Source organism: Arvicanthis niloticus, chromosome 18 (genome assembly GCF_011762505.2).
Source record: "Arvicanthis niloticus isolate mArvNil1 chromosome 18, mArvNil1.pat.X, whole genome shotgun sequence".
Taxonomy (NCBI): domain Eukaryota; kingdom Metazoa; phylum Chordata; class Mammalia; order Rodentia; family Muridae; genus Arvicanthis; species Arvicanthis niloticus.
In genome coordinates, this window is record NC_047675.1 from 13,540,373 (window position 1) to 13,566,577 (window position 26,205).

General features: G+C 38.9%; 1 protein-coding gene across 8 annotated transcripts in view; it reads left to right on the forward strand.

Moving 5' to 3' along the window:
* Positions 1-26,205, forward strand: part of Phkb (phosphorylase kinase regulatory subunit beta) — a 171,014-nt gene that overhangs the window by 111,417 nt on the left and 33,392 nt on the right. For all 8 annotated transcript variants that reach the window (XM_034523099.2, XM_034523100.2, XM_034523101.2 and 5 more), the window contains 10 exons: positions 11,313-11,368; positions 12,279-12,372; positions 17,477-17,560; positions 18,013-18,117; positions 19,307-19,389; positions 19,799-19,889; positions 22,919-22,980; positions 23,077-23,239; positions 24,295-24,376; positions 25,671-25,728. In XM_034523099.2, coding sequence (XP_034378990.2) covers positions 11,313-11,368; positions 12,279-12,372; positions 17,477-17,560; positions 18,013-18,117; positions 19,307-19,389; positions 19,799-19,889; positions 22,919-22,980; positions 23,077-23,239; positions 24,295-24,376; positions 25,671-25,728 — 878 coding nt within the window. The remainder of the gene's footprint in view (positions 1-11,312; positions 11,369-12,278; positions 12,373-17,476; positions 17,561-18,012; positions 18,118-19,306; positions 19,390-19,798; positions 19,890-22,918; positions 22,981-23,076; positions 23,240-24,294; positions 24,377-25,670; positions 25,729-26,205) is intronic.

Consider the following 26,205-nt stretch of genomic DNA (forward strand, 5'->3'; position numbering starts at 1 on the left):
GCGTGCACTCACACCACATATGTGCTAGTGCTTGTACATGCATTCATGCACACATACACACCAGCACACATGTGTGCACACAGACATGCACAAACGTGTGCACACATGTACATGCACACACATACACACATGAATTTACTTCTGAACAAGCAGTAATCTTGACTCAGACTCTAGGACAGGTCAGGACGGAGCCCTGAGCTCTTCTGCCTTTGGGTCTTCCACCTTAAATGTTGATGATGCTCAGCCATTTCCCATTTCTAGGGCTCAGTTTCTTCATGTGTCAAGTTGACTGCTGATTTTATCATGTTAATATCTGTTTCAGATAAAATTTGAGGTAGGATTTCAACATGTTAAAGTTGGGATTCTGGCTGAGATGAAGGCCTGCCATCCTGTATGTCACACAGACTTCTCTCACCTCATCTACTTCTATTACTAGGGGACCTAATATTTTTAATTCAGATACCAGAAAACTAATGTAGTCAGTACAAGCACCCAAAGGAGAAACCCTCAAAAGAAGACTTCCTGTTATACTCACTGCTTTTCTACCTCATGTGTCTAACCTCTGGTTTCCCCTGCCTACTGTTAGAGACCTTTCTTTGGTGTGACCCAGAACAACATGAAGTCCTTTTAAATGACACAGAAACCCAAGAGTGGAATGACTGGGCTTTAGGAGCTGGCACTTCCCCTGTCCACCCCCACCACTCTTCTCCCATTTACAGATGTCTTCTGAGGTTGGTCCTTCCCATTGTCTACTGGTTTGCAATCTTTGCCCTTTGCTTAGGTTTAACCAAAGCTGTGAGGACCATGGCTGGGTGCTCCAGCCTGGGCCTTGGAGCTGCTTTATTGTAGTCTCCGGGAAGGAAGCAAGGCCTTTAGCTCTGCCATTTCTTTAAGACAAGTATATAGAAGCATCAAGTGACAGTAAGTGCTTTTGAAGGAGGTAAAAACTGCTTTAAAATAAATTTTTGTATGTATGTGTGTCAAAGTTCCTGACATTCTCTGTAAGATAATTGCAGTCCCTGGAGGAAGTGGCAGTAAGCTTTGCCTGCTTTGGACATTGGAAACTGCATCTGAGATCCACCAGTACTTTTAAAAATTCATTTCTTACTTTTAAATGAAAATGTACAGAATCACTAATCTAGTATATAAATATATGGACCCTTTGGGCTATTTCTATCTGTCAAATTCTATTCTTGAGACTGTTTTAGCCTTTCAAACGTGCTGTTTTTCTTTGCTCTTTGTATTGGTCGTTCCATGTTGTTGCCTTGGCCTAGCTGGAGATGGCAGAACTGGATGCCATTCATCACAGGCTGGGGGTACCCGCTTGCTGTGTGGCCCTTAGCTCCTGAGGATAAACTCTGTGGTTCAGTGTCTTCTGTGGAATTGACATGGACAAAGCATCTGCTTGGGTTCTTCAGCTAATGAGGTTTTGCTGAAAACTGCATATAATGACAACTGCTGAATGCTCACAGTCCCACTGATGAAGGCTAATGAGCACAGATGGGTGTCTGCAGTCCCCAGAGCAAGGAGCAGGGCATCTCGAATGCACTGCCCTTGAGACAAAACTGGCCCTGGACTTACTTGTTGAATTTTTTTTTCCTCCTCTCTCTCCCCTCTTGTCTTTCTTTTAGTAAAAGGCCAGCCCCAGAGGACTATTTATGCAGTATAGGGTATATTAAAAAGGAAACAAATTAAAATACAGCTCAAGACAGTGTTGCAGAAATCAGAATTAAGTTTTCCATACTGTATAGATTATTTAGTAGAATTGATTTTTAATTTAATTGGAAAGCACTAAATTATGTTCTCTCAAAAGCAGATTTAAAAAAAAAAAGACTGTGTTTTACAGGCAGTACTTGAGGTTATCTTAAACCCTTATCCCATGTAGCTGTTGGTAGGACTTGACACCAGCCTACCTGTCTTACTAGGTTTTCTATTGCTGTGATAAGCATAACTGAAAGCAATTTGGGAAGGAATCAAAGCAAGAACCGAGATCAGGAAACTGATGTAGAAGCATGGGAACACTGCATATTGGATTGCTCGTACTGACTTGCTCAGCCTGCTTCTCATACGGGTAACTCAGGACCACCTCCCCAGAAGTGGCCTGTTACAGGATATTTGAACCTGTTTCTAGTTAGGATGTGGTTGAGCCCTTAGCACACTCCTTTAATCCCTCGTGCTGGAATACAGACACGCCCTTAGTATCTACCTTTAACCCCAAATGAAGGTAAGGTCAGTTTGGAGAAGAAAGCACCCATGTTTGAAAGTGATATGTAATTGAGTGACAGAAAAATTGATAAATCAGAGAAAAATTTGACAGAATAGGATATGCCCAACTCTCACGAGAAGAGAGAAGAAAGGGAAGCTACTTAAGGGAGAGACAGTCGGTACAGGAGGAAGAGGGTACAGTACATGGATGTAGGAGACTTCATGGAGAGCAGCAGAGTTGAGAAGGAGAGTAGAGCAGCCCAGAGAGGAAGAAGGAGGCGGTTTTACCAGGAGAGTTTTACAGAGACAGATTGAAGTGAGAACAAGCTAGACACAGATAATGAGCAAGAGAATGAGAAGGAGCCAGAAGATTAGAAAAGATTGCTAGAGTTAGTTTGAGGCCAAGCAGAGCAATCCAGAGGCAAAGAGAAAGGCCAGATTTAATAAGTCAGCTAGGAGAGGAGTTTGAGCCAGAAGAGTTGGCCAGCCAGAGATCTGAAAGAGCTAGAAAAGGTGAGTTTATACAGCAAAAAGTCTCAGGGGCTGAAAACGTTCTTGGCCTAGATTAGATTTTATGGAGGCTAGAAGCTTCCAGGACTAGGTTTAGGTTAGCAGATGGAAGGAGTAAACCTCCCAAACAATTACATCAGGAGAATAAAAGTTACTTTTACAGTGGCACCACCAATAGTGAGTTAGGCCTTCCCACATCAGTCATTAATCAATAAAGTGCCTGACAGATTTGCCCATAGTCTCGTCCAGTCTTGTGGAAGCATTTTTTCAACTGAGAAAGTTTCTTCCCAAATCACTGCAGCTTATGTAAAGTTGATGAAAAGCCATCCTCGTTAACAGCTTACCACCAACTCCCTACATCTTGCAATTTATCCCATTTCATAATATGTAAGCTACTTCATTACAGCGGATACTGTTTCCACTTGTGCCCCTTGTCTTTGCTCCTCTCTATGCGAATGTGCATGTGAGTTCTGAATCTCTGGAGAACTCTGTTTAGGAGAAAATATGGCAGCAGCAGCAGCACATAACTTGTGAAGCATATACTATAACCAACACCATTTTGACTTCAGCCCTTTTATGAATGCAGCCAAGTGCCCTTCTGCTACTGAGATATGTGACTTTGGAGAAATTCCATAACCTCTCTCTCAGTGACATTTTCCTAATTTTTAAAACAAATATTGTCATGAGAATGTACAACAGAGTGCTGAATGGCATGTAGCAGGCTCTCAAGACATACTAACATTCTAAAACCAGAGCAGATGACAAAAATAAGCTATAAAACAAGGAGATAAGTCTTATCAGGAAGCGTTACTTCCTGTGAATAAATGGCTGAACATCTGTGTATCTTTCCATGCCATCATCTTGAAATAAGAGTCACACTTCCATTGCCTCTGCCTCAAATTCAGGCCTATTGATCTCTTCGCATAATAGCTTTTTCAAGACTGGTATAATCCAGTGGCAGCAGTGCCTTGAATGAGTTAGGTGGGGTGTTTAGCTCTCAAAAGTAAAATTAAACACCTGATATTTAATAGTGCCACTATGTAAGCACAATTATTTCAGTGATTTTGGTTTAGTAAATTGGCTTCTCTTAAGTGGTTAAAAATGTGAGAAAGTATTCATCATTATGGGACAGCAATGAAATAAATATGAAGATATAGCCTGTGTTCTGTGTACTACATGTGAAAAGAACACCATGAATTATAACCATTAAATGGAAGAAAGTGCCAGGAGTGTGCTGTGCTTTCCATAGATGTGTGAGAAATGTGGATGGATGGATGGATGAATGGATGGATGGATGGATGGATGGATGGATGGACGGACGGACGGATGGGACAACTCTGGAAAGAGGTCTGAGTAATCATTGTAATTTTTGTATTTGTGAGATGATGGTAAACTAGGTGAATTGAGTTGTGATTGGGAGACATCTACTGAAAACATATAATTAAAACCTTTTGTGTCTTATGGTGAATTGGCTATTGAAAAGCATTAGATTAAATGAAAGAACAAGGGAGAGAAAACTCTTAAGGAAACACCCGCATTAAGGTTTCTCTGAACACCCTTGAAACTTTATTACACTGTTTATTTATAGTTCCCAGGTGCAGATATTCTTGTGCTACTACTTTAGCCTGATTTGAGTAATTTAAAATCTTGAATCTAGACAGATGTTCATGCAGTGCCTTAATTATCATCTCAGATTCTGAGTAAGATGAGTTGCAATTTTAATCTAGGTACTACCCAGCTGATAGGAAAGGCATTCTGTAAATGTTCTTCTATCTACTTAAAAATGGTTAATATTGTTAAATTAATGTTAAATGTGTTTGTTATTATGGCGGGAGACATAAAAAAGCAGCCTGATTTTATTTATAGTCATGAAAATTTTTAATGGAAACATTTTCAATTAGGGATTAACATTAATTATCATGATTAACATAATGTGTTACATTGTTTATAGAAATTTAGTATGATCATTTCCTATTGTTAAAAATAACCGTGTTTATATTTGCAAACATTTTCTGTGTATGTTTAGGACTCATATATTGTAACTAGCAATACTAAAGCATATCTTTCTTCCAAACTATCGAATGATTACCATTGTCCATTCCTAGTATAACAAGGGTCCTTCTAGTCTGTCATTATATAGACCATTCATAAACATTTCTTAAACTGACAATTCTTCCCAAAATGTCCTAAAGTAGTCTACAATGAGTGCCCAGTCTGCTGTATGGTCCTGACCGGGTGTGCATGTGGCTCTGCACCTGCCCAAGAGCTCTGGATTCACAAGTGAAAGACATGCACTTGCACCCTGTATAATTAATATGCGGTAACTAGCTCAGTGGTTGGGCACTTCTAAACCTCCCTGTGGCTAGCACACACTCCCTTCTGGTATTCCTGAGTTAATACTTTGTAAATCTATATTTTATCTTTGTTGCTAGTTTCCTTCTGGGCAGACCTTCCATGGGGCTGCTTTCCCTTTGTACCTACATTTCACCCATCTCACCCTCCTGCTCCTTCACAGTGTGGTCTGTCCTGCCACTCTCTAATGTCTAACTCTGTCTTCCTATATCTCTGTTTCTTGCTTGGGAATCTTAAAAGCCCTGGCTCTATCCCCCTGCCCAGCCAGTGGCCGCTGGCTCTTTTATTGACCAGTCAACAAACCAACTGTTGGCAGGGTCTTGCTGCAGAGGTATGAATTCCCACGTAAGCACAAATCAAATCCCCAACACCCAGTGACTGTTGAAGGAACCTGCTCTTCCTAGCAGAAATGAAAGATATTCACACATTCTGATGTTTAGAGCCATATTTAGAGGAGACCAACTCAAAAGAGTCAGGATGTGAATAGACAGAGAGGAGAATTGCAGTCCTAACATGATGGACAGCAGGCTGAAACTTGAGATGGGTGAGAGTAACAGTGTTTTGTAGTGAAGTGTTCTAACATAAACATGAAAGTTGGATCTAGTTTGTAAAAGTACTTTTGAAGCTTGGGCTTTATTTGGAAGACACTAGTTTGGAGAAGAAGGCAGATGTCCTAAACACTACATAGGAATGTCCATTCTCTTACCCACTATTCTTCTCTTTGTTTATTCAACACATATTTTTGGCAACCACCTTCATGCAAGTCAGTGACATAAGAACAATAACTTGGCTATAAATACAGAAGACTGGCAGAGGCCAGTGTGAAGCAGAAAACCAAGGAAGCTGTTGGAGTGATGCCAGATGTGTGGTGGAATTAGTGGTCTTCAATTCCAGTATTAAATGTGTGTGGCCATCATAATTAGATACAGTAGATACTTTGTTTTTGTTTTGTTTTTTTTTTCCTAGCACTGGAGATTGAGTCTATGGTCATGTGTATGCTGGGGCAGGTGCTCTACTAATGGGCTATGTCCCCAATTGTAAAGTAGACTTTCATTATTTCCAGTGTAAGGATTAGTAAGCAAAGATTGATTGAGATAAAAGTAACTTAAGGAGACATGTTGGCATTCATCAGTTAATCCTGCTCAAATCACCCCAGTGACAGTGGTGCGAGTTCCTCGCTACCCATCCCAATGTTCTGGGTTCCTGAATGAAAGACACACACATGTAGCCTTATATTTTAATATGTTTTAAATAGCTTAATGGCTGGGCCACTCCCAAATCTCCACATGCCTAGCCCTGCCCCTCCAATATTCCTGAGTTATTGCTTACTAAAATCTATATTTTATTGTTGTTCCCTATACCTCGTTGGGAGTTGAGAGAGCTGGGGCCACTCTTCCCCTGCTTTTATATGTTGGCTGTGTCTCTATCCTTTACTTCTCAGCCATGGCAGCTACTTGTTTCCTAGCATGACAGCTAACTCTCTTCCTCTCCTTTCTCTGTCCCTAGCCTTGGACTCCTAAAACTGCTGCCTCTGTCTCTCTGCCCAGCCATTGGTGACAGGCAACTTTATTTACCAATCCAACCAACTGAGGGCGGGGACCCTCATCATTTCATGTGCAGACATTGTGGATTTTCATGTAATATTGACGACCCAATTAACATAATATAAATAATATTTGATCAAATCTACAACATTCACTCCTTATCATCCATTAAAAAGGCCTTTTTGCTCAGATATACATTGAACATAGTTATAACACTTATGTAAACTATAAGGTATGATATACACTAACAATGTCCAGTCTATTAATTTTGTCAATTTAGGTACATTACTTTAACATTTATCTTAACTTAAAGAGTTTACAATTCTATACCTGAATTATGTTTTGATTTTAACTTGTATTACCATGTGAAAACCCCTTTCAAATCTAGATCATCTTTCTTAATGTTAAACAATTTAAATTTGATTATGACACTATAACAAGTCTTCTACTCTGTCAGAGATCCAAGAATGGATTAAATATTACCTCAATGTATATGAAGCAGAAAAACATAGCTTCCAAAACTTAAACAATTGTAGAGACAGCTGACTACTTGGACATTCCCCTAGTCCTCAAAATGTTGGAGCATCTGTCTTTAGCCTTCTGGCCCAGAACCATCTGGTGAAGTGGGAATTATGAAGGACTAGCTTACTCAGTCTTGGCAGAGCGAAGCTGTTGACTCTCTCATACTGTGTGTTCTTTTTTTGGACAGTATTTTTTTTGTCTGTAGATGAATTAGGACAATTCTTGTCCAATGGCAACCTTATCACAACTGGAGCAACTGCATATGGAGGTTATGATGCTCAATGTCTTCTTTGAACTGTGAAGGGGGCACTGTCAGGAGTAGACATGTCTTCTAGTCAGAAAATCTATTAATAATGAAATGAATTTAAATGTCATATTCTGTGGATTTCTGATGCCTTTGAAGACTATATATAGTATATGTCAACTATTAAATCTTGACTACTCTTAGCTATTTCTATTTGAATAATATTGAAAATACTTTATTATAATTAAATCAAAATCTAATATAACCATGACATTACTCTTTGGCCCTTAACTTGAATTACTTAATCATCCCAAACAGTTTGAAATAGCAGCTATTAAAAGGACTGGGTCTAAGCCTTGCATTCTTAAATGCGTTGCATAGGCACACTGCCTATCTAAAAGTAAAAAAATTAAATTTAAATTTTGTAGCAATATATAAAGATTTATACCAATGAAAACCTTAATCCTGTATCAATATATAAATTCTATACCAATGTAAGAAATTATAATTCCAACTTTGCATCAATTATAAAGATTTCTACCTATGTAAGATTATGGCTATATAGTGTTTTATTTAAGAATAAATGTAGTAATCGATCCCATATTTCTAATTTCTTAAAATATTACTCTAACCCCCTTTTTTCCCCTTTAACCTCCTTCCTTTTACCTAGAAAAGACAGGATAGAGACAAGCAAAGGAAAGACATAAATCTCCAAGTCTAAGTTTTCTAGTTAGTTTCTTCCCTATTCAAAATTATGACCATTTCCAAATCATCCTTTAAAATGACAACCTATCTATAATTTATAGAATAACTATAACCAAACACTCAAACCCAAGGAATAGGGATGACAATTCTTCATGGCTTCTTCCTGTTGAATAGGGGCAATGGAATATATATATTCCTTTTTAAAGTGGTGGGAAGGGGTTGGAAAATTGGAAAAATCAGACTTAAGAAAGCTGGCTTTTACATCTGTCATCCAGTTTCTATATATTTGGAAGGATCATGGCTTGACTGATGTTCTAACTGGATATGTCTGAAGGGTTGGATGAACCAAGATCACTAAGGAATCACAAGCTATTCTTAAAGCTGTTCTGGGAGGAAGTCTCTGAAACACCTTTAGGAGGCAGGGAGCTGGGACAGTTGGTCATTTTAGCATCCCTGAAGATAAATGTTGTCAGAGCTGCACATTCTGTAATATATGAATCTTTCAGCCAAAATTTAGTATTATTAAGATATTCATACGGATTGTACAAGGTGCAAAGATCAGTTAAGGATGAATTTTTGCTCCTTGTTTGAGCAGGTGAAAGATAACTATCCTTTTATGAGTTTGGTCAATAACCAATTGCAATAGATCTTCAGTCATGGCGTGTGAAGGATGACATGATGAATCTTAAGAGTTCTATAACCAACAAGAAATATTGTCTAATTTTAGCTGAAGTTTTGTCTAGGGACACTTTTATGTCTGAGCCAGTTACAGGACTGTTCCCATGTGGAGGAATCAGAAAAACATGTGACCAGTTACACTCCAAACCAGGAAGTTTGGGAGTGACCCAGCAGTTGACCTGTTTAAGACATATTAAGATGTAAGGCCACATGTGTGTTTCCTTCATTTGGGAACACAGAACATCGGTGCAGGTAGTGGGGAACTTGCACCATTACCACTGGGTGATTGAGCAGGATTAATTGACAAGTGCAACAAAGACACATGAAAAACAATAGTATAAATATCATTTGTGTCGTAAGTAAAAGTTTGTGAAGACATTACATGGCTTCCTTTTTATTCTGAACCCTCATGTCTGGTAAGCCTAGTATTCCCAAATTACAGATAGACACTGAGACACTGAGTGGCTTGCCTGGGCAGTCATCTATCAAACAGTAATGGTAGTGAGGCGCAACAATAGACATGAGGTAGCTCAAAGTCCTTGCATTGAGGGAATTTGTAGAGAGAATCCCTTATAAGTACCACCTGTTAATAAAAAGCCAATAGCCAATGAGCTGAAGCAGGAAATATGAGGTCGGACACTAGCAGGAAGAGAGGATTCTGGAAGAGAGTGAGAGAATAAAAGGAGACTAGAGAGAGATTTAAGGGAGCCATGGGGAGACGGATATAAACCAGCAGGTAGATGTATGTACTCAGGGAGATGCTGAAGAGACACGAAGGAAGAAGGACTGAAGAGAGGTAACTAACCAAGTGGTAGACATAGGGTGTGAGCCAAAGCTTGTGAACAACACATTTAATAATAAATAATTAATTTTACTCAGAGTCATCAATCGGGGAGCTGGGGCTGGGAAAGGAAAATTTGGAGTTTAATTTTTTAACATATGAGCTCTTGGCTATAGTGTGGATATTGATGCTAAGGAAATATGAAAGGTTTGACAAAAGCACTTCATAACCACGAATTGATACACATTTCTGAGATAATACATTACATATTATGCAACTTTAAATGTGTTTGCAAACAATAACATCCCCCAAATTTATTAAGTACAAATCTGGCATCTATTGCTGTGAAATTTTATATACAGAAAGACAGATGTCTCACATGCTCAAACAGAGAGCAAAGAAACATCTTTAACTAAATTGTGCACATTGCACATTCCATACATATATCAATGCAGAAATGTGTATTACTGCTAAAAGCTTATATATTCAGAGAAAATTTTTTTTAAATGTCACAGCAAAATAGTAATCTTTAGATAGCAATTGGTTTTTAAAGAAAATGGTTCTGACTTGGGTAGTGAGAAGAATGGACTTGTAGTGAGGCTACCCCTGCCGAATGCTTTCTGCATGTGGAGTGGATTGAGAGGGTGTTGTGCTGGAGGTGCCGAGCCCAGCCCCATCTGGTAGGTGACAGTGAATTCCAACTCTGTCAAATGCTGCTTTTCAGTACTGTTACAATTTCTTCAGTCCTAACCGAGTACTCACTGTGATTCAAGGTATAAAGGTGTTTTAGCTCTGAACACTCAATCATCCCAGTGGCAACAGTGTTAACCCAAACCCATGTGTGATTCAGAAAGAAGGTACAGCTGACCAGTCAGTCTGTGACTGCTTTACGGTTGATGAGGTGTATGTTTTGATGTGGTGTTTACTAAGAAACCCAAACAAATTCATCCTGGAGACAAAGTAACTACTGCCTTACAGCATACTGGTGGGGATACTGGACGTTTTACTGAGAAGTGGTTATATTTGATTTCAGAGCTTCCTAATACTATTAATTTATACAGGCTTGAAATTGGGTTCATTTTACCATATATTTTAGTCATATATGTATAATATGTATTATAGGGACTCTTCCCACAAGAGTAACAAATACCTAACACAATCTTTGATTATAACCACATAATCCAACAGCTAATATTTAGTGATCATAATGTTATATAGCCAAATATATAGGAGCTATTAGAAAAAGCTATTTGATATATATCAAATATTACACACAAACATACATACATACATACATACATACATCAAGTACCAAAGGAAAATTGGCTGACAGCAAAGGGAATAATCTTATATATGGTTAAGATGTCAAATGAACAGTTTTAACTCACAGTCATTTTTTATGGAGAACACATAAATTGAACTTTTTATTTTTAGTCCCTCATCTTCCCTTCAGAGTTAAATGATGGAAAATTACTCTCAGTCCCCAAACTACTCTTATGCATCATTCAAAAAAGCCCTGACAAGCTAGTCTCTCTAGTAGTGATGAGATTTATGACTTTACCTCCTCGGTCTTTCGTTACTCTGTCTACACCATCAAATTGATTAGTAGGCAGTGGTGGGTGAGGAAAGAAAGGCCGTACTTAGATCCAGCTGGTGTCCATCACTTTAATGAACTGCTCAGAGATAGTTAATATTGTCCTGGATTCTCATTATAGCTGGCATGACCAAATCTTTTTTCAATGTTTCTCCTTCCTCTTTTTCTCCCTTGCAGGGCCCATTGGAAAATGACTTGGTCGTTCATGTAGCACTTGTAGCAGAAAGCCAACGGTGAGATGCAGATGAGTGCTGTGTTCTTCTGTGGGAAAGGGAGAGGGTGCCACTTCATGTTTACCATACTGAGGGTGGGGGGGTGCTGGTTCATGTTTACCATATTGAGGGTGTGTGGGGGGTGCTGGTTCATGTTTACCATATTGAGGGTGTGTGGGGGGGTGCTGGTTCATGTTTACCATATTGAGGGTGTGTGGGGGGGTGCTGGTTCATGTTTACCATATTGAGGGTGTGTGGGGGGGTGCTGGTTCATGTTTACCATATTGAGGGTGTGTGGGGAGATGCTGGTTCATGTTTACCATATTGAGGGTGGGGGGGTGCTGGTTCATGTTTATCATATTGAGGGTGGGGGGGTGCTGGTTCATGTTTACCATATTGAGGGTGGGGGGGTGCTGGTTCATGTTTACCATATTGAGGGTGGGGGGGTGCTGGTTCATGTTTACCATATTGAGGGTGTGTGTGGGGGGTGCTGGTTCATGTTTACCATATTGAGGGTGTGTGTGTGGGGTGCTGGTTCATGTTTACCATATTGAGGGTGGCAGTAGAAATAAAACTTGGCAGTTTCCAGGATATCATCAGTGTGACCTGTCATGAAGTATACTTTTCATGTTTAATCATGGATGTTAATTTGAGAAGTTAGTGCCCATAGATTACAGAGATTACCAGAATCATTGCCTGACTTTCTTACTGCCCTTAAGGCTCCCAATACTTTGGGGAAGAAGCTATTGAGGGCTTTGGATTCTGGGATACCTGGTGTACTGCAGATAGTGACAGGGTTACCGTATGTTCCAAGCTAGACCTGTTTGTTCCTTTTACCTCCCTCATTCATATTTCCTGAACTATAAACACATTGTCTAAAAATAGCTCTCTCTTCTTCCCTCTCCACCTCATCTCTCTGATCTCTATTTAGCCTTCAAGTTTTCCTCAATACATATGGTATTCAAACTCAGACTCCTCAGCAGGTGGAACCTATTCAGATCTGGGCTCAGCAGGAGCTTGTAAAAGTAAGTGATCCGGTGTCTTTCTCCCTTGCAGAGGTATTAGAACAAAATTGTTTGGCTTAATTCAAAGGCAAAATGCATAGCTAAATTTAAATCCTGAGAGAAGAGCACTGTCTTAACGTTTATAATTAAGTTGACTTTATCAGTCCACTTTATCAGATGTTAACTTAAAAAACAAAATAAACAAAATTTTTCATCCTGTGTGTTTGTACATTATATCCATGGGTCCTGTTGATTTTGTTGTTGTTAAAATCAGTTTCTGGCCTTGGCTAAGCACTTTCAATAACAAATCAGTCTCAATTTTAGTGGTCATATGTAAAATTACCATTTATAGTTTTGTTTTATTTTCCCTCATATTACCTTAAAACCTCAGTTTTTTAAATATTTTTTTCTGATAATCACTGCCCCATCCCTTTCCCCAGCTTTACTTTTGGAAGGTGAAATCATTCTTACATGTTTGGTTTGTTGAGTCTAAAGCAATTAAATGATAATGTCTGGCTTTGATGTGGTTACATGCCTGTTTGGGGTTGAGACTAAACATTGACTTGGAACCTTTCAAGTGCACTAGTCTGAAGATGGGTGCAGAGGTGCCATGGTTGTAGGTATGACTGCTTTTTGGAAATGGAAGTATCAAGCCCACTGGTTACTTATAACCTCATTTTATTTAATAATTGGTTTCAAAAGTTCAGAAAGACACTACCCACTGATTGACAGAAGTGTTTATAATAATACTTCTCAAGTCATTAAGGTTAAGTTGTTGTAACTGACAGTGGTCGCAGCCTTGGATGTTATTTAGGAATGAAGGCTAAGAGAAGTGTGTGTGTGTTAAACAGAGCAATGCAGTGGCCCATAGTCCATGTCCATCGGACTGGACTTGCCAGAAAGATACTATGAAAGAAAGCCTAGGTTTCAGGGCACCTAGAATACTAGCTCTTAGAGGATCATTATACTTCATTAAAATGCATAGACCTTTGGGCCAGTGAGATGGGTCTAAAGGTGAGAGCACTACCACCACACCTCATGACTTAGATCCCCAGAACCCACACTGGGCAAGATAAGATGTCTTCTGACCTTCATACACATGCTGTAGTACATGTGTACCCACACAATCAATAATATTTAAATATGTTAAAGTTTTATGTACATCTCTTCTCTTCCCATCCACTTACCACACAGTAGAAAGATAATATAGGATTCTTAAAATAGGTAACACTTGAAATGAAATCACTCATGAGTGGAAAACACTATGATAGATGGAGTTTTGTGTTGTTGGTATTGTTTTGTGTTGGTTTGTTTTATGATAAAGGAGACCAGAAATTGAAGAGTTGCAAGGAGAAAGGTGACCTAAAATGGGATAAAGGAATTCCAGAATCACCCCGTACCTCTAGGCACAGGCTACTTCAGCTGAGCTACTTCCTGGTCTCCTGCTGCAAGTGCTACACAGTAGAAAGGAAGGTTAGTCCTGATAAGCAGGGCCTGAAAGCAAATGAACCCAAATCTCAGTCTTTAAGTCTACTTAAAATGAGTACATTTTTAATGGTAGGTAGATAATTTTCTACTAGATGACATGCAATTCATATGTAAAAGGCCAGTCAGCATAGATAACAAATCACTTGAAAGTTGCTTTATCCATTCATCAGCAAACACCAGGCATATGCAAAGCACTGTGGGTCACTTAAATGACCTCTGAATGTAGTGATGTTATGGTGTAAAAAACAACAATGACAACAAAAATTGTTAATTATAGTCCACTCTGACTATAGCTACAATAGGTATGTGTACCACGTGCTATGAGATCACAGAGACAATAGAAAGCATTCTAAGTATCTGAATCGGGCATGTCCTGACTTACATTTCATTGTTTTAAACATAATGTTAGCAAATGATGTATACTTTGGTGGTAGAACATGACTTAAGACAAATTTATGACCAAGAGCCTGGCTTCCCTGTGCTTGTGTGAAAATGGAAGAGTATATGTTGATTGTCTTCCAAACCAGTTGCTATGTGGGCTTCCTTCCCTAAGATATGTTGTTTAAAACCACCCATTGTAAGTCTGCCTTTGAAAGAAAAAAAAAAAGTCTTCTCCATAGTTTTATTTTGATGCACACATCTTGATGCCAGTGGCTGCTCCTTTTCTTCTGAGAAGCTACGTCCTGTTTCAGTACACTGATGAGGGTATAGGACAGACAACTGAGAGCAGGCTTCTGCCCTGAGAGGCTTCACCCTATTCCAGTACACTGATGAGGGTATAGGACAGACGACTGAGAGCAGGGCTTCTGCCCTGAGAGGCTGCATGAAGCCTGTAACGTGATGACTCCTGAGATGTCATGCTCATGCTGATCGGAATACAGTACAAACTTAGTATGAAACATGTCTGTATTTCTAAGTGGTTTGCACACTTGCACATGTTTCGGCACACTAGTTATATGGGTGTATATAAGTGGAGGCACCACCTGCTTAACTGTCAAAGCTCCCTTGTCATGGTTCAGAAAACAAAGGAGAATCCTCTTACTCCACTAAAGAACAGCAGTAAGTAAGTAAGTAAGTAAGCTGCTGACTTTAACTTGTGCATGATTGGTTAATTTTACTTCTTGCCCAAAAGAAATATAATGTAATTTAGTCATACTGTTATTTGGAAAATGTAAAACTATTTGTGGGAAGGAGACCAAATCTACTGTCCTGTGAGTCTCAGTTCTCTAAAGTCCCTGATACCCATACAATAGGCTCATCCCTAATAGCTTGCTCACCTGGCCATCAAGTATTTCCTGGTATCAGCGACGTGCCAGGCACTGTGCCACTCAGGGAATACTCTCCTCAAGAATGCACAATTCAAAAGGAGAAATAACACAAGAGCTCAGCGATGCAACATATACATTGGTTTTGTATATGATGTTATTTGCAAACACTTCAAATCGCAATCATATTGTATAGAAAGAGTTTGATTATGCATATAAAAATTTAAGGTTTTTCATGTCATCACATGCAAAGTCAAATTCATTCTAGACAGAGTAAACATTGAAGTACTTTAAGTTTGCATCACATTTAATTTATTTATCTCACCTTCCACAGCACACATGTGGTAGCCAGAGAACAACCTGCAGCTGTCAGTTGTCTCCTTCTACCCAGGAAGTTAAAGCCTTACTTAGGCTTGGAGGCAGGTGCCCTCACCTATTGAGCCATCCTACCAATCCCGTTTAAGTATTTTAAAATTATTTAAGTATAAAATCAATTAGAAGAAAAGATAGAGGAATGTATTTTTATAGTTTACTAAGGTAGAAAGGCCACGCTTACGATACCAGCACCAAGAAAGCAGTTCAGAAAATGACTGGCAAATGTCACTAAATAAAGCATACAAACCTGTTAATATCAAACCTGATTGTGAAATTTTCCAGTCAAAAATATATTACTATTGGAACACCACTCACTGAAGTGATGTTTCACCTTCTATGTAATATAAACAATATTATTTTATAATTTTGTTTTTCCTCCTGTCCTCTTAGTTCCCAACAGCAACAACTCCGAGGCTAATTATTATTAAATGCCTAGGCCACAAGCTTCGGCTCATCCCTGACTAGCTTGTAATTTATCTTACCCATTGAAGCTTCTCTGGGTCTACCATTTGGTTGTTAGCTCACCTTCAGTCCTGGCACGCTTCTTCCTTTGCATCTCCTCAGGTCTCTCCTGTCTGTCTTCTCCAGTCTCTCCTTGTGGATCTTTTTATTCTCATGCTAGTTCTCAGAATCCTCTCTTCCTGCCAGTGTCCCACCTCATTTTTCCTGCCTCACCTCACTGGCCATCAGGTTTTTGTTAACAGGTGATGCTTATAAGAGATTCTCTCTACAGTGTAGTTCTCAGATTTTCTCACATTGAAACCTGAGTAAACGTTTACTTCAAAGAGTAAATCTCTCTACCTTACAAAAAGAAGGACAGATACTCAGCAGAAAGGGGAACATGAAAAATCGAGACCATGCACATTTAGTACACTGGAAAAGCTACCCTAAAATATTTGAGTATAGGAGTGTCAAAGTAAAATGAAATATCATTTCAACCCAAAAGACTGACATAAAAACCTATGTAAATTTTATATCTGTATCTAGATAGATAGGCAGATAGATAGATAGATACATATATACATATATACATACATATATACATTCATACACACACACATACAAAAGATACAGAGGGGAGAGGGCCAGGGAGAGGGTGAAAAGCTAGGTGTTACATTTCAGAAAGAAAGTACAGTTTCTTTGGACAGGCAAATCTAAAAAATTATCTTGTAGATACAATTGCATACTATCCAAAGATATTACTAGAATTTTTTAAAAAATAACAAATTGTTGGGAACCAATTTCATCAGGAGGTAGAGGCTACAGAGGTAAAGGGCTTCCTGATTGGATGTTTTTAACCTATAGCAGATACAGTGACTGCTATTCCACTGTGGTACCCTTCTGTCCTCTACTGCATCTGTTTGTACATCTTGTCTGGAATACCTCCATAATAAACTTAAAACCAGGAAACAAAAAGATTATGTATCATAGGATACACATTTATGCAAATTTGTACGCATAGATCCATATGTATATTGTGGTGCATATTTGTGTTCTTTAAGAATATTTTGATGCTTCTTTAGACTTACACAGTAACTTACACACCCCTTTCAAAACATACCAGTGTCAAATAATTGTGGTATAAGGTATGAGAATAAGCAAGACCAACACTTTGGGCTGGAATGCTTTGAAATAAATCAGAAAACAAATAAGTAAAAATTATTTCATTTTGATAAAATATATTTGAAAGTAGAAACCCAGTGGGAGATATGTGACCCTGATTTGATAAATAGATAGATAGATAGATGAATAGCTAGATAAGAGAACCATTTGTCTCTTGAATTACTTTATGAGTCAAAGCCAAGCAGGTTGTACATTTCAACCAATATGATAACAGTGTTACAGTTTATAACGTTGCTAATTGAATCTAAAAAGTTTTGCTTTGAAAAACTCAGTAATCCCCAATCCGGAATTCTTTGGCTTGTTGTCCAATGGGTCTCCCTGGCATCACTTCTCTAGAACTATCATTTCTAAGCCAAGGCACTTGTGTCTTACAGGCTTATTTCCACCTGGGTATCAATGAAAAGTTGGGTCTGTCTGGGAGGCCAGATAGGCCCATTGGCTGCCTTGGTACATCAAAGGTGAGTGTCCTTTCCTCATGGAGTGCCTTTGGGTAGTAATTCTGCATGCGGAAATCATGCTTGGCCTCTGGCCATCCCTGTCACATTTCATTATGTACTTGAAGCAGTTATCTGAATTACAATTTTCTGCACATAAATCTTACTTACTGTGTACCATATTATTGAAGCTTTCTGGGAACAAATGAACATCTCACTGCTATGTTATTGCCAAGCTTTATAAAACATTTATAATAATATTTACTCAAGCATAGGGTTTTCAGCCTTATTAGAAATGTTCTACTTTAAATTTACTGTCATACTGACTCAAGCAAAAAAACTTCAAAATTAATTCTTTATGGACTTTGTGAGCTATTATTCGCCTATTCAGAAATAAGTATCAATATTCATTGTTGTTGAGATGTGGGACACTATGCCTTGTGTTTTGTATGTCTGCTTCCTGCTTCCCATTGCAGATTTATCGGATTCTCGGAAAGACTGTGGTGTGTTACCCTATCATCTTTGACCTGAGTGATTTCTACATGTCTCAGGACGTTCTGCTGCTCATAGATGACATAAAGGTAGCTCTGAGCGGAGGGGACCTCATTCACACTGGTTTCCAACAGCTGTCATTAGATGGAGGATTCCTGGGTGTCCATGACACTGGGGTACACCACGTAAAACATGAAAATAAAATAGTGCCTTTGCAGAGTTTGGAATTCTAGCCACACTAAAACTACACTCTTCTAGAAGTGATATTGTTTAAAACTGTGCTTATATGATGCTCGTAGTTCATCTCCCTTTGAGAAAAAAATTGAATCAGAGTACTTCTGAAGACTGTCTAGTAGGATTTCCACTAACCCATAACTGTATGGTTAAGATCTGTTCCACTCTACTCTGTGTGGAGAGAAGAGAGACTTAGCACCGTGGTCAGGACACCTGGAGCCAGACTATGTCTGTTCAATTCTTGACTCTGTCTTTACCAGCTGTATGTTTTCAGGCAAGCTATTTAGCTCCTTTACACTTCTGCTTTTTGATCTGTAAAACCAGATAGTAAAAGGACCATTCTGAGTAATCAATGAATAAATATGTGTGAAACAGTCAAAAAGTGCCAGATGGGGCTGGTGAGATGGGTCAGTGGTTAAGAGCACTGACTGCTCTTCCGGAGGTCATGAGTTCAAATCCCAGCAACCACATGGTGGCTCACAACCATCTGTAATAAGATCTGATGCCCTCTTATGGGGTGTCTGAAGACAGCAACAGTGTACTTACATATAATAAATAAATAAATAAATAAATAAATAGTTTTTTTTTTAAAAAAAAAAGTGTCAGGTGCATGGTGGGAAGTTGTGTGATGGTGATGAGACTCCATAGTCAATCAAAGCACTCTCCACACATCACTGATGGTTTCTACAGATGTGGTTCATTTCCTTCCGCCTCTTGGTACTAATCCGTAGTGAGAAGCCGTGACAGTCTTCTGAATGATAGAGCATGGGAATAATTGTTTCTCCATTCACTTATGAGCCATACCTTGTTAAGGTGAGAGAGAACATGGCGGGAGGGAGAAGAGAAAGGCATGAATAAGTATGAGCCTCAGAACATAGTGCAAGGTTTAAAATGAAAAGGATTCTTTGCTTCTCCTTAGCCTAAATTATCCAGGGTTTGATTATAAACTATTAGAACTGTTATGGGCTCTTGCCTCTCAGTTAAGGATCCCAATGATCTCAGACATATTCCATGACCTCCTACCTCAATCTAATTTTTTGATAGAATGCACTACAGTTCATTAAGCAATATTGGAAAATGCACGGACGTCCACTTTTTCTCGTTCTCATCCGGGAAGACAACATAAGGTAGGTTGATTTTAAAAAGCAGGCCATGGGACTGAAGAAATGGCTCAGCAGTTAAGGGCCTACACAGTTCTTCTAGGGGTTCACTTGCCAGTACTCATGCCAGGTGGCTCATAAGAGCCTCTAACTCCAGCTCCAGGAGAGCTTCTGTTCATCTGCCCTCCATGAGACAGCATTCACATGTACATGCCCAAACACATCACAGAATTAAAGAGAAAGTATATCTTCTGTTTTCAAAACAGTAAGCTGCCCTTGCTTTATGGAATTAACGCAGAAAACTTGAAAGTGAGCCTCCTGGTAGTTTCCTATTCTTAGCATATTGCAAGTTCTTTTGCATATATAGCAAATATTTCTTTGTTAATTTCACTTAATATTGTTAATAAGGTTGTTTTGTTTATCTTCTTTATTCTAGAGGTAGCAGATTCAACCCCATATTAGACATGCTGGCAGCCTTTAAAAAGGGAATAATTGGAGGAGTCAAAGTCCATGTTGACCGTTTACAGGTAGCCTTCTAAACCTCAGTGTTTCTGGTTCAGAACAGTTAATGCATACGCTTCTCAGTGTGTTTTACAAGTTTCATTCTGTGCTCACCTTCCCACTCCTGTTGTCCCCCATCTCTATTTGTCCAGCTGTGCCCATCAGGTACTTGAATAGTGGCTGCTTCTTAATGGAATTTTAGATAACTTAGCTTCATTTTGGTATTTGTAGAAACAAGTCCATCAGTAGACTAATGACTTGCCTATAATCTTGGGCTTCTACAGGCATTCTGGTTGTCTCTTGGTCATATGCTGTTTTGCTTACTGAACTGTAACATCCAACCAGGAGAAAGATTTGTTCCATCCAAGCACCACAGCATTACCAGCATAGCTCCTAAACGGAAGCACCCATAGGTTCCCAGCTAAAGCACTGGTGCCTCCTTTATACATGCAGGAAAATCAAGTGTTTGTAACTAGTTTAGTGCCCTCTGATACCAAGTGATGTTTTAAAATTGAAATCTATAGAGTATTGATAGTATTTGGCATTAGCCAGTGAACTTAAGCTAAACATTTACTTTATGATCAGAAATAGCTAATAAGGGTGAGTAGGCTATATAAATATAAAATATTAAATGGCAATTATTTGTGTGTTTTCACTATTATCAGCTTTAAGAGTTTGGTCATTTTTGACTCCTTCTCATACCTTACATGATAACCACTCACTGAACCCTGTTGTCTGTACCTTCAGAGTATATCCAGACCCGCTTCTCCTTGCGTTGACACCATGATACAGGCTACCATCATTTCCTCACTAGATTTTTCTGTCATCTCCTGAATTCTATTATCAACAGTTAGCCTTGTCATACTCACTTGTTACTGGCCGTTACACTGACTGTAAAACCCCAGTGACTTCTTTTCTCACACACATAAAGCTGGAAACCAGAGTCCCAAAGATTGTATGTGATCCATAGGTCTGCACCTACATCATGGGCCCAGCTTTCTAGCATCTCCCCAGCCATTTTATTTCAGCCATACTACCTTCCTTATTACTTCTAAACTCACCATGCATGCTCCTACTCTGGGACCTTTGCACATGATAGTCCCTCGCCAACCTGAATATTGACCACAGTCCTACTTCCAGTGTCTGATTTACATGTCATCTTGTTAGAGAAAGTTCCTCTGGTCACATACATAGAATGGCTAACCGGCCTCCTGTTCCTCTGCCCTAGTATCTCTTCCCCTTCTTATTGTTATTTCCACTTAGCAGTTATTACGTTGCACTTACCATCATCTGACATGTATTAACTTTATGCTATCCATCTCATATACATAGTCATAAAATCAATGTCAAGGGACCAAATATTTCATATATTTTATGCTAATCATTAATACCTCATATAATGCTTGCATATAGCAAATGATCAATAAATATTTATCTAACAAATTATTTTGGCAAACAACAAGTTATATAGATATAAGCTTATGTGTTAGAAACACTATTCAACAAATCCAGATAAGATCCTGCCCTAAGAAGGTTCATAGTCTAACAGCAGTCTGCTTATAGCTGGGCTCATTGGGGTGTGCGCAGGGGTTGCACATTTGGCTTTCTCATCCACACTCCACAAGGAAGATTGATGTGACCATGTCATGTGTCCTTCCTGTGTCTGGGCGTCCATATTTGTGGATATTTCTCTATCATCATCTCTACTAGAGAAATAATGGATTCATTTGCCACCAAAAACAGTGTCTCCTACCCACAGCTTCTTCATATTTGAAACAAACTAAAAATTATATGTATAAGATAATTTTAATAAGAATACCTAATTTAGAATAATAACGTACAGCTTGTTTCTGACCATTTTCTGGGTAACTAGAAATGATGGTAAAAGGCCAGTGTTTATTCTCACCCATTCATACTACCTACCATGAACCACTGACAAGCAAAAAAGGTGTTTGAGTTTAGACTCATTTGGTTTGCTGAACTTATAATTGAGAAGTAGTAGACTATAGAGTGAACAAATGTGGGTTGCCACATTCCAGAATGCAGAGAAGCGATAGCTCAGATATTTATTGTTGTAGAAACTCTTTAATCCTAACCTGGGGTTTTTACCCCGCCTCTGACCGTTTAGTTCCCAGATAGAAGACACACACAGCCTTTATGTTTACAATAAGCCTTAAACAGCACAAGAGCTAGGCAGATACCTATCCTTCATGCTATTAGAATCTATTTTTCTATCAATAAACCCAAGTTGTTACTTACTATTTACTGTTTCATCTGGGCTGCTCTTAACTCCAATCTGCCAGGCCTCAGAGCCATATTTTTATGGCTCACCTAACCCATGGCAGCTTCTCCTTCCTTCTCCTGCACTTTCTTCTCCTCCTCACAGTTCTCCTCCGGCTCCAAGTCTGCCCACCTATATCTCTTCTGCCCAGCTTTTGGCTGATGGCATCTTTACTTACCATTCAGAAATAACTTGGGGGCAAACTTTCCTGGGGTCTGCACTTAGCATTACAATAGATAACAAAATACCAAACCTCAACAATTATAACCTTTATGATCTTGTAAGAGAGTTGGTTATTACATCACTGGATGGCCCTGAAATATATTAATATTACAGTATTAGGATCTAAGGTTTAATTTTCTATTGTCTTTCCCAAAAAACAAGTTAGTATCTTATTTTCTAAAAGTTTAATAAATCCTAAAAACATTTTACTATCCACTTTAAAATAAAGACATACAGATGACAGTTTAAATGATCAGTGGAGACTTTGGATTCCATCTCTAGCACTGTAATAAATAAATACATGCCTGTAATTCAAAGAACAGAGAGACCATTTCATGCACTTAATATGACTCATGAATTTGTTGTTTGATGTATCCAGTCTATTTATAGGAGTTTGTGTTCTGTTTTAATTTGGTAATATAGAGATCTCTGGTTTTAGAATGCTTATTTAGGAAATTACTTCAAAATCATATGTAAAATTGTATGTATAGAAAAGTATGAGCAGAGAATGTAGCTTGACAGATGTAAACATTTTGAATCATCACATTGCAGACTTTGATATCTGGAGCTGTAGTAGAACAGCTTGACTTTCTACGAATTAGTGACACAGAAAAGTAAGTCCCCTTGAATTACTTACACTTACCGTTTTGCATTTCTTTCAACTACATTAGGAAACTGGGAAATCTGAAATGTTTTATTTGAATTTCCAGGCTTCCAGAATTTAAGAGCTTTGAAGAACTAGAATTTCCCAAGCATTCAAAAGTCAAACGACAGAGCAGTACTGCAGATACTCCTGAGCAGCGACAGGAGCCAGATATCACCATTACCGAGTGGAAAAACAGATCTACCCATGAAATCCTTCAGAAGCTGAATGTAAGCAAGATATAATCACACCTATCCCTGACAGGCCAGAACAGGACCTCTCAGTCAGGTCATGTGCCTTTGTGTCCTCTGAGAGAAATGGGCGGGGCTGGTGTATGGCCAGGGCAGGCAGTGAAGAGGTGTCCTCTTGAGCCAGAGTCAGTGTGGATATATAAAGAGTGCAGATGCCGAGACTTCACAGATGGAGCTTGTCCTGTGAAACAGTGGGCAGTGAGCACTGATGCTACCTTTGTATTCTCAGATTGTTCATTCAGCTCTCCCTGCTCCATCTACAGCTCTCTTGCCCAGAGGTTAGCTCCAATGACTGCCTTGTCCTTCCCATCACTGAGGGTCATAGTTCTGTACTGTACCTACATGAGTGTTTGAGCAATGTATTACTCTCTCCTGACACTATTCAGATTTATAAAAAAAGAAATGAAACTTTACTGGTAGAACTGTAATCTCTGGGTCATGTTTGGCCATACAAATTTGAGCACGTCAACTAGATACTTTCATTGCAGTCATGGCTAACTTCTTATTAATCCATATAAACAACAATATCACATAGCAGTCATAAAGCATATACACAGTGTCCTGAAATATAAATATTCTATATGTGTCCCTTCTTGTCATGTGTCTGTCTCTCCATCTCCACTGATAGTAACATGGTCTCCCATTTATTAATAAGTAAAATCAAGAGGAGAGTGATTTGTCTAAGTCTCAAATGGTGATGTGTTAATATTCATACACACTATAGAGTCTGTTACTCAGTTATTTGCTTATTGGAACATATGATCATTAAATCCTGCTATATCCAGAAACTGACTTGTGTGCCCTCTCTGCCTTCAAGGCTTCTCAGATCAACAGGCTGTAATGTCATCTTATTTACTGAATTAGTGATCATCGTAGATCAACAGGTCTGTAATGCCATCCTATTTACTGCATCAGTGCTATCATATCTTTCTCCGTTCCATGTTCCATGTTCCCTCTGTGCTTTGTTATTAGTTGAGTCCTATGGTCATTGAAACTCTTTTCATCCCAGTTCTTTATGCCAATTGATGTTTCAGGACTGTGGTTGTCTGGCTGGTCAAACCATCCTGCTGGGTATACTGCTCAAAAGAGAGGGTCCTAACTTCATCACAATGGAAGGTAAAAGTCAATGAGCAGAGACATATCTCTAAAAGGACCTCTGTAATGTCAATATCTATCAGACATACAAAACAATGCCCACTGTTCTGCGTTATTTCCTCTCCCATTAAGTCTCCCACCCTCTCGCATGGAATGTGACCTTGAACGTCTGAACACTCCATAGTTGGTGTTGACATTTCTGTTTCCTGCTTTATTTCCTGTAATTTCTCAAGAATAGTATTGAATAATTATATTTATTAACATTGGCGTCTTCATGGTTTGTAGTAGTCATTTGGAACAGACCATTACTCTGAAAGTGATCTATAAAAATAAGTGTGTCTAAGTGTGTCTGTGTCCACGCTGCCCTGCGGAGGAGGCCCAGTGAGCCCTGAAATCCCCATTTGTCTGTGGTCATTGCTGTGGTGGAATCCTTAGTTCTACGTCATGATCTGTTTCTGGCATTTTATAGTACAGAACAATATAGGATATGTTTCCAGTCGTCAGCCTTTTTGGCTTATCTCGGAACCCTGTCCATGTACATGCCTTTGGTTAAGGTGGAGATGCACTCACCACGCGTGTTCCAGTAGTGCTTACTCAGAGCAGAAATGCCCTGCACTGAGCTGCGTCACCACTCCCGCTATGCTCTTTGTTTTGAGATGGCCTTACTAAGTTGCCCACACTATCCTCTGACCCACTCTGTGGCCCAGGCAAGCCTGGCACTTGCAGTGGTAGCCTGGAATACAGCATGCACCACCAGGCACAGCTTTTGCAGGCACCTATGGAACCAGGATATAATTTAATTTAAATTAAGACTAAAAATAAGTGAGAGGGAAAAAAATTAAAGATCTTTTTCCTTATTCTTACCAGCTTTTGTTGCTCAATTATGTCACATTGTTTCTTACTGGCAAAGTCAGTCAAGAGTGCAGAGCACGTGCAAGTCATGGCCAAAGTGTGACTGCCCGGGCTGTGCTGACAGAATGTGGGAATGACCGTAGCCTCGCCCACTTATCAGAGCCGTAGGAACTTCCTCCTAAAAAGTAGGCTTTTACTCAGTTGACTAATAATGTGTTCTGTTTCCTGCCAAAAAGTAAGATAATATTTATATTTGCTTAAAAGTTCAGAATCCATATCAATTAAAAATAGAATTTTGAAAACTGTATCATGTAGTAAAGGTGATGGGAACGCACGCTTATTCGGGTTACAAATTTAAACTGGTCAGTTCAAAACAAGAGCGTTTGCTTTTTTAAAAAGGGAAATAAATGTACATTTAATTAAAAGCTTTCTTCAATGAAGACTTTTTCTATTCTTTGTCTAGGAGCTGTGTCTGATCACATTGAGAGAGTGTATAGAAGAGCTGGAAGCAAAAAGCTTTGGTTTGTATTAGTTTCCTTGTTGTTATGTTATCATTTTTGTATTGTTATATTCAGTAGCTTAAAGATAACATTTGATTCTTACAGATGTTACTCATCAAAATTTTGATGTTTAGACTCTAAAGTTATGGCACCCTGAATTCATACTTTTGAAGAGTATTCCCATGTCACAGGAGACTAAAGAAAAATAACTGGGAATAAAAACCTCCCCAGGGATTGAGCCTAGAAGCCCTTGCTGGGAAGACAGGATCATGATTCTGCTCTAATGCCTTATCCCAAGGAGGATGGCGCTTTTAAGTTTCATCTTGTTTAGAAAACCTTTATAAGGCCCTAAAAGACAATTTGATTGTAAGCAAAATTAATGAAAGGCAATTATCTCATCACTTAAGTTGAGGGAGTAAAGCTGTTTCCAGTCACAGTGAGGAGAGTGCACCTAAATATGTAGCTCTGCATTTTGATGCAATTAAGTCTCAAGTCATT